Source organism: Cyprinodon variegatus, unplaced genomic scaffold (assembly GCF_000732505.1).
Source record: "Cyprinodon variegatus isolate N-32 unplaced genomic scaffold, C_variegatus-1.0 Scaffold805, whole genome shotgun sequence".
Lineage (NCBI taxonomy): Eukaryota > Metazoa > Chordata > Actinopteri > Cyprinodontiformes > Cyprinodontidae > Cyprinodon > Cyprinodon variegatus.
In genome coordinates, this window is record NW_015151258.1 from 189,765 (window position 1) to 204,642 (window position 14,878).

At 40.1% G+C, this 14,878-nt stretch overlaps 1 protein-coding gene across 2 annotated transcripts in view; it reads left to right on the top strand.

Annotated features, from left to right (window-relative positions):
* Window positions 1–470: 470 nt before the first annotated feature.
* Window positions 471–14,878, top strand: part of LOC107098736 (protein spinster homolog 2-like) — an 86,818-nt gene continuing 72,410 nt past the window's right edge. For both annotated transcript variants that reach the window (XM_015396560.1, XM_015396559.1), the window contains exon 1: window positions 471–891. In XM_015396560.1, the coding sequence (XP_015252046.1) occupies window positions 660–891 (232 nt within the window). In that variant the 5' untranslated portion in view covers window positions 471–659. The remainder of the gene's footprint in view (window positions 892–14,878) is intronic.

Consider the following 14,878-nt stretch of genomic DNA (forward strand, 5'->3'; position numbering starts at 1 on the left):
TATATATTGTATATGTATACTGTATGTATTGTATGTATGTTGTTATACAAGGTTATTGCATGGTATTAATACAGGGTATTTTTTAGTTATTACTACTTACTTACAGCAATGAGAATAAATATCCCTTATAAAAAATAAACTACCAGAATACTGTGATGTGTTTTAATAATAGTTTAATTTACTGAGTTCCACTCCTATTTCTGTGACCTGCTTCAGTTACCTAATTATTTAGCAGCCTACAGGTGGTTTTCAGCCTTAAATAGTAAAGAATGTTGAGAAATGTTTCAAGACAATAAAATTAACCCTATGTGTTGGAGATCAGTTTCATTTTGATCCACCAGCATCCATCAAAGAATCAGGTGCAGCCATAAGAATCTTGAAGGGGGGCGGGGTTTATGACCGGCCACGCCCCTCCACTACAGGGAGCGCTCAGCAGCAGAGAGAGAGAGAAACTAAGGAGCGCACAGTCAGTCAGTCCACAGCTAGAAAAACATGATCCAGAGAAGATCCTGCGCTTCTCTAACGAACACAGCCTGTGATCAGAGCCGAACCCAGTGATCCTCTCTGGCTCCCTGCTGAACTACTCCTCTCTCTCTCTGCCTCACACCTTCTCTGCCTCACTCTGTCTCTCTGCCCTGGATCTCCAGAGCCAGAGAATCATGTGCGTTGACAGCGATGGATGCGAGATCGAAGGCTGCAGCAGTTCGGATGAGGTGCGCACTCTGTCGGGCAGGATGAGCCCCGGGATGAAAAGCAGTCCGGACCTTCACTCCTGCAAACCGGGCCAGAAATTCCGCTCCGCGCTGCGCAGATGCCGCTCACCGGCTGCGGCTGCGGGAATCCTCACCTTTGGGAATGTCCTCAATTACATGGACAGATACACGGTGGCTGGTAAGAGATTACTTTCATAAAATAGAACCTTTCTAATATGCCATACAGGTTTTTCCTCTTTATTTTTCTGGCTGGAGTGATTGCGCTCTGAGTGACTCCATGCGCAACCAGCTCACCGGGCGGAACAATGAACCATCCTCTGCTTCTGGTGCCTGTCTTTTAGGAGAGGAGAGGTTGATTGAATCAAACACATATCCTGTCTCCTTATCGCTCTCCAAAATGCTCCAATGTAATGATTTTTCTGTGACTCCGGGATGATTGAAAATCGATCAATTAAGGCGATCAGCTCACATCCGCCCACAAACCTGACTGCATCCTTTCACACTATGAGGGGCCACTGCGTGTTTCTACAGGATCCTCTGCTTGTTTTGATGCTTCTATAAATGCTGCCAGTCCTCCTCAGGTTCTTACTTTTCCTGTTGCATTCTTCGGCATGATAGTAAAATCTTCATGTGCTTTTGATGAATTCTGGAACCACATATGATAAGCCAGTATAATATTCAGCTCTTTAAGGAGTTTTTAGTATGAGAGGATTCAGATCAGTGATCCGTGGTGCTGAATGGGTTAAAAAATACTGCTGCAGCATCATCTCCATGGCTCTGGTGTGTTTGAAGTGCAAACATAATGTTTTCTTCTCTTACTTATTAACTGGAACTTGATCTTAAACTGGAAAACATGATCTAGAAATAAGTAAACATTTTTTAATTAAGTGTATTTACCCCTAATTTGAGTAGCTTAATGAGACAGTTTGCAAACAGAGTGAGTATTTTTACTCTTAAAATAAGATAATTAGATAATATGCACTTAAAATAAAACAATGCAGTTGCTTTTTCTTATTTTAAGTGTAAATTGTCTTGTTTCATTGGCAAAATGTCTCTTTTACCTCCTCAATCCAAGAACAAATGCATTTATTTTAAGAAAAAATGACTAATCTAGATTATGATTTTTTCCAGTCTACATAAATCGAGGGTGAAAGAAATCGATTTGCCATGTGTCACATTCATGCAACACCTTAAACCTTTTTTTTTAACCTTTCTGTCACCCAAGAGCCACAAACTTCATTGTATTTGTTTTGTATTTGCCGTGCTATGCCAACAAATACGTCTAGAAGCTACACTTTTTGGTTGGTTTGTCTGGATAAAATAGTTCAAGCATTTGTGAACGGCAGGTTTCACATCCTGCCATACTTTCTCAGTTAAATCCAAGTTTGAATTTTTACTAGACCCTTTGTTCAACATGTTATGGACTAACCCATTCATAACATTAGGGGAAAAAGAGATCCCACAGGATGATGCTGCCACTCTATGCTTAAACCTGGATGACATGCAACGTTACTTTTCCAGCTTCTTCTTTTCCTTTGGGTGCCAAAAATAAACATTTTGGTCTCGTCTGATCCAAAAATGTTATTCTTCTTATGGTTTTGCTTAAGTAAACTGCAAAACTGATCTAAACATAATTCAAATTTTATTAGAATAAAGGTATTTGCTCTTAAATTGAGCAAGTAAATACGATAATCTGCGAATAGAATGAGTGCTTTCCCTGAAAATAGGTCAATTAGATGTTATGCACCAGAAATAAGATCATGGGAGGTGTTTTTTACTAATATAAATGTAAAATAATCATTCCAGTGACAAATTTTTGGAAAAACTAAACTTATTTTAATAAAAATATTACTTAGATTACATTAATTGTAGTTTAACCATTTCTGACTTTTCATGATATTTGTTCACTAGAATAATTTCAGGCTTAAAAGATGTGTCAGAGTAAAGGCAAGGCAATTAAGGAAAGACAAGTTTATTTATAGCACATAAGAAGACAAAGAAAAATGCACCAAAGTGGCATTAATGCAACACAAATAATTAAACTGAATACAAATGAATAATCAGTATATAAAATAGGATAATTTCTATACTTTCATTTTAAAATAAATAGCTTTCATTACATCAAAGTGTTATTTATACGTTACTGCCTACTCAACATACTTCTTTAATAAACCGTAATTGGAAGTTTTTCTCATTGATAAAAGAAGAAAAGTGTCAGTCCAACATAGTTTAAAAGGCTGCATGCCATCAGCCAATCGTCCCGAAGGCTTTAGGTCCAGTCTGTCAACTGTAGACGGCCTGAGCTCAGCCTTGGGCGCCTGAACGGTCATTATAGCAGGATGGTTTCAGCTGCACGGCCTGAGAGGCCACGCCAAGAATGCGTGCGTGCAAATACAGTGGCCTATCTAATCTTAGCATCTCTGAGCACCACTCAGTCACAGGACGACAGTTTGAGGGAAAAGGCAAACAAAACCCTCCACAGCGAAGGATGAGTCAGTCGCCGCTCTAGAGGAGCAATTTGTCCGCCTGTTTCCCTACACCGCCTCAGCCTTTGATCAGAGGAAAGCCCTCTTTAAGCTCAGAAGCAACAGTCGTTTTCATCACGGGATGAAAATCCAATGAGAAGCGGAGGGAAAATATCCCAGGAGTTTGTGGGATGAGAGTGTGAAGATGGATGAGGGAAGAGCTGGAACGGGGAGGGTGAACGGAGCACGGTGGGGTCAGGAGGAGCTGGGTGTGGAAAGGGGGGTGATGGATGAAGCAACTTGGCCTTGGAGTTGTATAGTGTTTGCATTGGAGAGGAGAAAGGTAGGAGGTTGTCCTTTTGTCTTGATGGTGCCACCTGAAGGCTGCTGGACTGTTCTGCATTATGCATGGGCAGCATGTGCATCAGGCCAACACACAGGAAGCTGTGTGTATATCACAGAAACAGCATCATCTGCAGGATCACCATCTCTGCCAGTGTTTCTCTCCTGCAGTGAGAGCTGCGTTGCAGCAGTAATTAGCCAGTAGGAGCAGTGCATTTGCTGGTAACAAGCTCCCAACATGCATGTCTGGCTTCGCTTCCTTTTGTTTCTCCCCTCTCTGCCTCCTATTTCTCCTGCTTTTTGGTAGCAGGTACCAAAAGCACCTCCCTAAACTCAGAGATCTTAATGTCAATTAAGCAGGGATGAGCGCACATGCACAAACACAAAGCATGCACACACACATACACACCCAGACAGACACACACACACCAACACACACAAGACATAAGCATTAGCAAAGACTCTCCAGTGAATTTCAAGAGTGGCTGAATGCATGATGGGATGTGTGAGGGGAGGGGCCGGCTGCTGCAGTGGAAGGCAAGTGGACGCTGAATGTTGGCAGAGTTAAAGCCCCCCCCCCGACCAACACTAGCGTCAAAGGGTCTTTGTACCGACAGTCTTTACTGTAGTGTGTGGGGATCACTGAGGCATTGAGAGAGACACTCGGTGACTATTCTGGAGAGCTCGGCTATTCTGATCCGTAACAATGATGGGAAAACTGTACAGCAGCAGCAGCAGCATTATGACTCGGATCTCCAGACCTTTCTGTCAGCACAATTAAACTCAATTTATAACTATATCAGCTGTACAGCTGTTTCTTACTTGGTCTGGATGAAATCTAACCTCTAAAAAATAGCTTGAATTGCAGGACGCCTCTGGTTATGTCTGGTTGGGACCTAAACAGTTTTTCTAGGGGTGGTCAGATGAGAACAATAGTTTGGGTTCCATCTACCGTGTATCAATGGAGTAATATGCAAACACAAGATCTGTATTTTGTAAATAAATCACTGAACTAGAGTTTTTAAGCATTGGCACATTCTTTTTTCCAGCGTTTTATTGTTATTCCACTGTCACAAGTACAGTGCAACGAAATTAACTCTGCATTTAACCCATCCCTTGGGAGGAGCAGTGTGGGGTAATAAAGCAGGCATTAGCATGAAGGGTCTTGCTTAAGGACCCACACTGGCAGCTCATTCCCCCCAGCTGGGATACAAACCCAGGCTTCCTGTTTGCAGGATGGGTGACTTATCACTTGAGCTAGCTATATATTAGCTATATGCACTATATGCATCCTATATGTACACTCATGCTGTCTAGATTAAAGGTAGGGGGCAATCATGTGTGGCTTTAAGTTCTGGGGAGATCATTTTATCTAATTGTTGTCCAACAGGCCAGTCTTTGTAACCTGCTCACTACATAGCAATACCCACCTTTAGAGATTGCATATCTAATTAAGCCATTCATTGCAGGTCCACTGCTCTCAATTTAAATCAAAAATACTTTATTAATCCCAAAGGGAAATAAAATATTTCAGAAAATCACAGGATATTTTTTTTATCCAGGTGTTGATGCAGTAGGCAGGAAGGATCTTCTGTAGAGGTCTGTCTTGATCATATTGGGAGAAGCCTCTGACTCAAGACACTCTAGGTTTTTTTCACAATCATCTGAAGAGGATGCTTACTGTTGTACACAAGGTTTCGTTGTTTCTTATGAGTTTATGACAAGAAGAGAAAGGCCTTAGAAGAAAGAAACCTGACCAGAGTGTATTTAGGAGATTCTTTTATATAATGGTAATAAAGCAGGTAGGATGGTGTTAACTATGCTTGGTTGATCACAAAGTAATTTGCTAATTTCTTACCTACCTTCTCGGAAAAAAAAAATGTCCACTATACACTTAAGCAGTTGTGGTTCTGTATAATATTAATATATAGATACATTAATTACAGAGAAACTTTGTTTCCCTCATTAAACACAAAAACTAGTCTGGAAAATTCTGCGTTTGCCATCATAAATGTCAAAATATTGATGTGAAATATTAATGACTGTATTCTCTGTTAGTTTCTGGTTAATATAGAATAAATAGCCATTCAAATTAGTTAAGATGAGAGCATCTCTGCTGCTACCCTCTGGTTTGGAGGGGAACTGCTTTTTCATAGGTGGCAGCCGTGGGAACAACAACGGTGGCCAATGATTGGCTAATGGTGGCCAATCATTGGCCACCATTAGCCGTTGCCTACATTTAAAATGTAGGCAACGGCATGAAAAAAGTGGTTTCTACTTTTACTTTTATACTTTAAGTAAATTTACAAGCCTGTACTTCGTTACTTTTACTTGAGTAAAGAAGTTTAATCAGTACTTCCACTTTTACCAGAGTATTTTTTAACACAAGTATCTGTACTTTTACTCAAGTACGGAAAGTGAGTACTTTTGCCATCTCTGACTATTTCTGCCCCCACCCCCCCACAAAAACCCACCCCTCAGGTTAACGTTCTGAAGACCATCATCTGCCTGACCTTGGAATCACCGGATTCAAATTCTTTCACAAAAAGATAAAGCTGAACTCGCTCATCTACCATAATATTTACTAAGCTAGGCGTATTTGGCTCTTGCACCTCTTGTGATGTCATCCACTCAAATACAAATAGAGCTGATTTATTAGGGATAAAAAAACAAAACAAGTTTAATGTTTGTTTTAATCAAGCAGTCAAAATCTGTGCTTCCTTACCCAGCTGTGTTTTTATTGTCGGCACACATTTGTTAAGAAAAAAACAAACAAAAAACATAAGCGGGTTGTGTTTTTAAGCCCTTATGACAGAGGTGATGCAACATAGTCAGACACACGCTGCAGCTACCCAGTGATTGAAGTACGTCACTCAGCGTGGATAATGGTTTCAAAGCCACAGCACAGCATAGAAGTCACAATGCCTTTTTTCACTTCTGCGGGTTGTTTTGATCTGTTTCTGGATAGATTTACTGCCAATATGCTGTGTTAGACGTTGTGGCATGCTTTATATGGGGGTGGGGGGGCTTCAAAACACTGTAATTATATGAGAGTTAAGCTGGTGCTTACCGAGGCTGGGAGATCTCAGCATGGAGCCAGGAGAAAAAACAAAAACCGCTGCTGCTGTTTATCATCAATTCTGATAAATTACAGATTTGCATAATCAGTTTTATTGTTTAATGCCAGCAAACGATGCCCACATTTTTTAATATTCCACCATTTCAGCAGCTTATCCTGCCTCTTTTCTAACATGGCTGTTTTTTTATATCTTTTCTTTGACGCTGTGTGCGGAACTGTGGTCATCAACAGGCAGGCTTCAGTTTTCTTAATTTTTCCACTCTTGTGGAGTCCCTCTGTGTTGCAGAGTTGGCATTTACACAGCGATCTGGTTTTGCTCAGACACACTTACTGTAGTGGGCCGAGTCCAAGTGTGGACAGCTGCAAAAGAAACCACTGTTGAGTTAGAGGGGAGCAAGCAAGACTGAAGGAAAGTGCTGAGCTGCAAACTCTGAGAGGTCTCAGACGGGTCGAGGAGATTGGTGCTTCAGGAAGAGTCCGAAGTTTGTGATGCACAAGAGGCAGAAAGTGTCTGGGACATCCGAGGGCAAACGCTCCCTTCTTGCCCCGTTTTCAAAATGCAAATGTGGAGAAAGAGCACAGATAGATATGTGGCGGAGAAAGACTGCAGCAGGTGTAGGGGGGCGAGTCAGGGGGAGGAAAAGTTTGGAATATTCTGAGAGAGGCCCCAAAAGAAGAAGAAATGATATGATTGAAGAATTGCAATATCAATGTCTTTCATGGGGCGGGTTATTGCAGCTGGATGAGTTATGATGGTCCGAAGTCATTTGAACCCATAGCCTCTTATATTCCTGTCGTTTAAAAGCTCTGAGATTTAGGGGAACCACTGTGTTTAATTGAACTGGCGGTTACTTTGAAACCTTAAATCCTGGTGTTGGTCCCTAGCAGACGGTCCAAGCTCCTCGACAGATTATTATAAGGCAGGGATTAGCTGTTTTCTTCCAAAGAATATGAGGATACGCCAGGCAGACATGCTGCACTTAAACTTATTTGCTTCTTAAGTAAATAAGCCCCGATGCGCATTTCATCTCGCCTCCTCCCTCGTGGGCAGGCAGAGAGGCAATTTGTGGGATACGGTCTGCTTCCTAATCTGTGCTGGGAAGAAATATTAGGGAGCAGTAGATTACCACTTATTTTTTAAGTGTAAAGAGAAATGTGCATGTCAGGAATACCTGCAAAGCACTATTAGATAAGTGCATGTCAACCTTTGGTGTCTGGAGACATAAATGAGCCTGTGGTTTTAATCATCTTAAGACAAGCTCCTTTGTTAGAGTGTTAGAGGATGCAGTTATCTATCTATCCACCCAGTCTGACCAGCCAGTCACATTAATTCCCATGACATTCGTCCAGTTTGGTTTGTACCCTCTCATTCTGGCCTGAGGCCATTCACACCCTCTTAGCTTCTCTTCTACCTGGACCATCCTGTTTTTAGCTCCCTCCATCTCCCTGTCAACTCTTTTTGGCTCTGTCTCTGTGGAAGAAAAGCGTACCCATAGCATGCTGCTGCCACCACCGTGTTTCACAAGGCTTGTGCTTATTACCATTTGTTTCACATGTTTGCTGCCTCCCCTACAGGGTTTGGTACTTCAACCAAGTATTAGGTCCAGAGCGAGAGATAATATTATGAGAATAATGTTGTAATATGAAGTTTGTTATAAAAGACTAGCAACATTACCAGATTGAAGTCCTAACTTTATAGGAATTAAGTTTTTATAGTACTAGAATAAAGTCAGATTATTCAAAGATTATAGTTGTAACATTAATAAAATAAAGCTATAAGAATAACATTTTAACATTAACAAAATGAAATTGTAACATTAAGAGAATAAAATCATAACTGTAAGAGATTTAAGTTTTTACATTTTCAGTGTAAAGTCGCATTAATTTGATGTAAAAAATTAAATATCATCAGAATAAAATTGTGACATTACAAAAATGAAGTCGTAACATAATGAGATTAATGTTATAACATTACAAGAATAAAGTTGTAACATCAGAATAAAGTCATAACAAAACAAAAATGAAATTATGGTTTTAAACATCACATTGAAGTTGCAACAGTTTTAGAATCAAATTGTAACATCACCAGAATAAAGTCCTAATGTAAAATTTAAATATAATCAGAGTAAAGTTAAACACCACATGGATAAAAAGTAATACTACAAAATCAAAGTTGTAACATTATAGGATTAAAGTTTTAATATTACCAGAATAAAGTCATAATATTACAAGATAAAGTCTGTAACATTAAATAATAAAGTCGGAAAATTAAATAAAATCACATTAAGAGGTTTAAATTGTTACATCATTAGAGTAAAGTTGCATCAAATCCAGGATAAAAGTGTAACTTCACCAGAATAAAGTTGAAACATCAGAATACAATTGTAACATAAAAAAATAAAGTCATAATATATAGAGATTAAAGTTGTAACATTACGAGAATAAAATCGTAACGTCATTGTAATGAATCGTAATGTCATGACATTACTAGAATAACACACTAACAAGATTAACACAATTAAACAGAAAAGTTGTAACAGTACCAAAAGAAAATTCTAACATTAGAGAATAAAATCCATACCAGATAAATGTGTAATATACCAAGAATAATGAGAAACTTTAACTAGCCTACTTTTAAGAAAACATTTACAAGAGGCTGCAGTCCTCTCCCTGAGTTAAAATCTCCTGTTGTTACCAAATAACTTTAATCTATTATTCCCATAATAACTCATCTTTACAGTATTGCAATTTTATCCTAACAATAAAAAGATCTTAGTGCCGCCCCCTCATACTCTAACGTTCGGTACAATCTTTTTAGTTCGGCCTGTTTTTCAGTGTAGTCCTGTTTCTCTGACTATGGCTTTTCTGGATGTGCTCTCTTCATCCTCTGACATGGGAGCTGGCTTGGAGCTCGTCTGTCTGGCTGTGTGTTTCCTGGACAGGGCTGTCCGTGGAGCTAGTTTACAGTTGCCTTTTGTATCTATGCTTCTTTTTTTATCTCTGCTTCTGTCTCCTTGAACCCTAGTCAGCCTCTGCAGATGGCCGCTCACACTGAGCCTGGTTCTGCTGGAGGTTTCTTCCTGTTAAAAGGGAGTTTTTCCTCTCCACTCTCGCTACAAGCATGCTTAGTTTGAGGGGATTGTATTCGAGTCAATTAGTTGATGCAATTAACTGGTTTTCCTTAGATAGAAAACTTCGAATAAATTTGACTGGATGATCTGGTTGAATTGTCTCTGTAAAGTGCCTTAGATGACATGTGGTATTAATTGACGTTATATAAATAAACTGAATTGAATTGAAAATTGAGATGCCAGATTGCAGGAGTGGACATCCTATAGATGTTTCCACCTGAGCTGGGGTTCTGTGCTGCTCCTCCAGAACCACCATGGGTTCTTTTTGTTGTTCCTCAGGTTAAAGCTCTCTTTAACTGTTTTAGTGGATGGTCATCTAGCTAAAACTTGGTCTGTTTCATAAAATATCAATCAAATTAACACAGGTTCATTGTAGGAATATGCTTTTCCTGACTGATGTCTCAGACCTAACCGATCCCCAATGAGACACGTTCTCTACTTTCAGTTCCCCCGAGACTATAGAGGAAGACAAAATAAAAGCGTAGGTGTTTTTGTCGGGGAGTTTATGAATCAGAACCTGCTCTGATGCAGATGTAAAGAGCTGTGCTACTGTGCGACGACACAAATCAGAAAGTGTGTTTGTTTTTTTTCCTGTCTGCTTTTAGAGACATGACACATCAGATCAGTAACATGAAGCTCTGAATGTGGCAGAGGGTTAGAGGCGTGCTTTCTGGCTACCCGACTGTGTTAGAGGTTGTACGGGCTCTGCTGGAGCTGCTTTGGGTTTAGATCCCGCTAGTTTCACCCTTCACTCCTTTTCCCAATTTCACCCTCTGTTGTTTTATAGGCTTCACATTAAAAGGCCCCTTAAACAACAGCTGAGTTATTAAAAAAGATGGGGGGCCGCTAGTAACTTTCTTTACAAGGTTTCCTTGCCTTTTTTCCCCATTTGCTGGTTTGAAAGAAGCTCCTCGTCTCTTTTCAAAAAGGTTTGATCTTTTTTGTTTTTATCTTACTTTAGCATCATTATTTCACCTCTGCTTTAGAAACATTGCTACCATCCAACATGTGTTATAACAGAGTCTTTAAAATCTACATGACTTCCTACCAAGCACACTTTTCCAGACTGGTTTCCCACAGATATCCCACTAATCCATTTATGTCCGTAACCTAGCGTGCTGCCGCTGTGCGAAAACAGTCTGTGTGTTCTTTAGGCTCCGATTTAGCAGACGTCTGTAATAGTAACCGATGGAATTAGGCAGAACTTCTTCCAGGGGCCAGTGGAGGCCCCTTTCATGTGGCTGCTCCACATTTTGCCATCAAGCAGAGGCGCTTCCATCGCCGCAGCGTTTCACCCGGTGACCCTTAAAGGAACGGTTTCCTGACAGTCACTTCAGGATCTGACTATAAACTCCTTGCTGCTATCAAGGCCTCTCCACATGTTACATTGTGTTAAAGGATATTTTTACCCAGCGCTTCTTTTGCAACACACAGGAGACTGACTGAGATTAAATGGGGCAAAACGCCCTTTTTAGCACAGAAAAGATGCCACTGTTCCTCTTTGGTTTTTTGCAAAAAGAGATGTTGACGGAGCTATATTAGCTTGTGCTAACACACCACATGTCAACAGCATGGATTTATGTGAAGACTACAGTGTGGTTGGCTTTGCACATGCAGATTAGTCTCTATAGATATTTTCTTTTCTTATTTTTTTTGGTATTAATACCAGATCAGGTTCAATTTTCTTCTGTGTTTGCACATTTTTCCAGAGTTGCATTGCTTTATCAAACGATGTGTGATAAGAAACTAACGTTAATCTCTATAAAAACTGTTTTCTGCAGCGGGAGCAACCAAACTAGCATAATGATGGGTCATAATGCCATAAGCATGAATCCTTCCTTCTTCTTTGCACACTCATGCTTTTTAAGCTCTTGTAGATTCTCTCCTACTCGTATGTGGACCTTTTTCTTCTCCCTCATGCCAACTTTTGTCACTTTGAGGAAGGAACCAACCTAAGGAAGTAAGCTGCCTGTGATTGGCTACTCTTCAGGAAATCCCGTCTATTGAGATAGTACTGTTTTCTTCCTAGCTGTGGTTAGTAACGTTAGCAGAGCATCCTTAGTCTAATTCACTACCACCTGTACCACCAAATCATTGTGCAACAAAATATGCATCCAGGTTGCCATACATAATATAATAATGGTACTTATTTCCATCAACAAAGAATGCTAAACTAAATAGTATAAAAATGATTAGTAATTTTTCTGAGCAGCTCCGTCTGACGTCTTCATTGGACACACTCAGCTTTACTAACCTTTCCATGTTATCATTTATTAAGCTTTCTATAATTAGGGAAAAAATCAATTAACATTTTCTTTTTTCATAAAGTGCAATAAATGGCAACCTATTGGAAATGTAAATGTAAATATTTATGTTTTAAATTGACCTGATTCTATTAGTAGTAAATGTACTTTAGGGCAGCATTCTGACTTTATGCAAGCGTGAATTTTTTTTCCCACCCAAAAATATGCGTTTTACAATATTATGCGTATTTATCCAGATTCTGATCCTTTGTCTGACTTTTGACAAGCTGGAAGCCAAGGTCTTTAACAAACATGCAGTTGTTTATCAAATACAATTAAAAATAAATAGAAATACAGGAAATGCAAGTATTTAATGAATGTAATTAGTACAATATTTTCCCTTCTGATCACTGTTTAAAACCAAGCAAAGGGGAAAATGGTTGATATGGATCACTAGCTGCTGACTGAGATATCAAACAGAAGATCTTAAGTACAAAATATGATACAAAAGAAAGTAAAAGCATCTTTTTTTCCATGTCGAATATGGTACAGTAGGTTGTTACATTTTTTACTTCCTTTTTTTAATTGATCCTCTTGTTAACAATTACTAAAGATGTTGGAGATCACCTTGTTTTTCAGTGTAGTCCTGTTTCTCTGACTGTGACTGGCTGGAAGTGCTCTCTTCATCCTCTGACAGGGGAGCTGGCTCAGAGCTCGTCTGCCTGGCTGTGTGTTCCCTGGACCGGTCCGCCTTTTACAGCTGCTTTTTCTATCTCTGCTTCTGTCTCCTTGAACTGCAGTCGGCCTCAGCAGATGGCCGCTCACACTGTGCCTGGTTCTGCTGGAGGTTTATTCCTGTTAAAAGGGAGTTTTTCCTCTCCACTGTCGCTACAAGCATGCTTAGTGTGAGGGATTGCATTCGAGTCAATGAGTCGATGGAATCAACTGGTTTTCCTTAGATAGAAAACTTTGAATCAATTTGACTAGATGATCTGGTTGAACTCTAAAGTACCTTTAGATGACGTGTTGTGAATTGGCGCTATAGAAATAAACTGAATTGAATTGAATTAAAGTCTCCCACTGATCTTTCACTTGTGAGGAAAGTGCCATTCTGATAATCACTGACCATTTGTAATCACTGCCGTGCGTTTCCTTTACTTTAAGGGTTTGCTTTAGGATTGCATAGTCCCAGATGAACTCAGCGTACACAGAGATCAATCCATAAGCCCACTTTGTGTCGGTTTTGTAAAACATGGTGGAGTAACACAACGAAACGAGACTGTGGGGGGGGGATCGTCCAGATAGACACGTCCCAAGTTTACCCCCTGCCCCTCCCTTCCTGGGTCATTATCAGCAAAGATTAGAGTGTTTACCTGGAGAAAATGTCGAAATTGCTCTCTCCTGCAGAGGGGAGGATGGCAGGAAGGAAACATGGGAGATTTGTTGGGCAGTTTGTTGACTCTGACTTGCTCTCATAAATTAGCGGCTCATCCCTTTCCCAAAAAAAAAAACAAAAAAAAGAAAGAAATTGTGATAAGAAAACGTTCTTTCTCCCTGCATTCCATCTTTAATCAGCACCACATAGAATTTCTCTGTGCTGATAAAATAAATACATTACATCTTTTTTAGTGTAAGAAATGATAAACAACAGTGTTGCAGCTTTATTTCCAGGCTGCACACTTTCCTTTCCTCCCCTCCAGCGTTTGATATCTGTGTGTATTTCAGCACAGTGAGAGGACTTCTCAGCCTTGTGAAGGTCGGACTCAGCGGTTCCCCCTGAGCCCAGGGGTCCTCCTCAGACTGCTGATACACGCAATGAAAGAATGGAAACGGGAGGGCTGTGTGGTCTGTTTTCTTTTTGTATCCATGGGAACCCACATAGCCAATATTGATCAACAGAACATCAGGTCAAAATCCGCCCCGTCCCGAGGCGAGCTGAAAATGGATTTGCTGTTTTTTTTCTTCTCATAGAGGATTTTGTTCACTGAAGTCGACCTTCCTTGCAGTTAAAGTCACACCCAGACCCAAACACAGCTTGGAGTAATATTAGCCATCAGCTCCTGGAAGCTCCCAAGCTGCTGCTGCAACAATATTTTGAAGCCAGCAGCTCCTATATATTTAGAGGAAGCAAAATTTAATCTTTTCCTCAATTAGAGCTAAAGCTGAAGCTCAGCTGTAAATCCTTCAATATATCAATCCGTCAAAACATAAGTAATCTGTTTCTGTGCCTCATACCGTATTTCATCATCAGATACTGATTTGACGGGATGTGTGGGTATCTGTCAAGCTGTCAGCGTCAGATGAGAGCAAAGGGTTTTTATCACTTGGTTTAGTGCATGTACTGGTTGGGAGAAGCGGGTCTGAATGAGGCCGCTGACCTCTGTCTGTCTCAGATCTTTCTGTTAATGTTCCGGGTCAAAGGTGGGCTCGCCCCCAAATGCACTTAAAGCATCCGCTCTGTTTTTCCGTCATCTTATGAGAACATGTCATTTAATTTGGATCCAAGGACGTTTGAGTTTTTCCAGTAAGAAAAGAAAAAAAGAAAGATATTTAACGTGATATATGGAATTGTCCCACCGCACACATCAAAGAATGCTCTGATTCTCTGGTGGCATAAATGTTTCAGTCCAAAAACATGGAAAGGCCTACATGTCATCACGTCTTCATTTTCTTCAAAAAGATAATAAATCTTAAATATGTGATGCAGTTTTTAGTTCCCGCTGCCGCCTTGGTGCATCTTTGCTGCATGTCTTTACTTCTTTATCCCATTGACTGACATCTGCTCACTGAGTGTTTATTAACCCGAGGCTGTCCTTCCTATCTGATCTACATACAGGAAGTTTTTTTGAGAGACACAAAAAGAAAGAAAAAAAAAACTGTAACCTTTAGGTGTTTTCCCACGCCT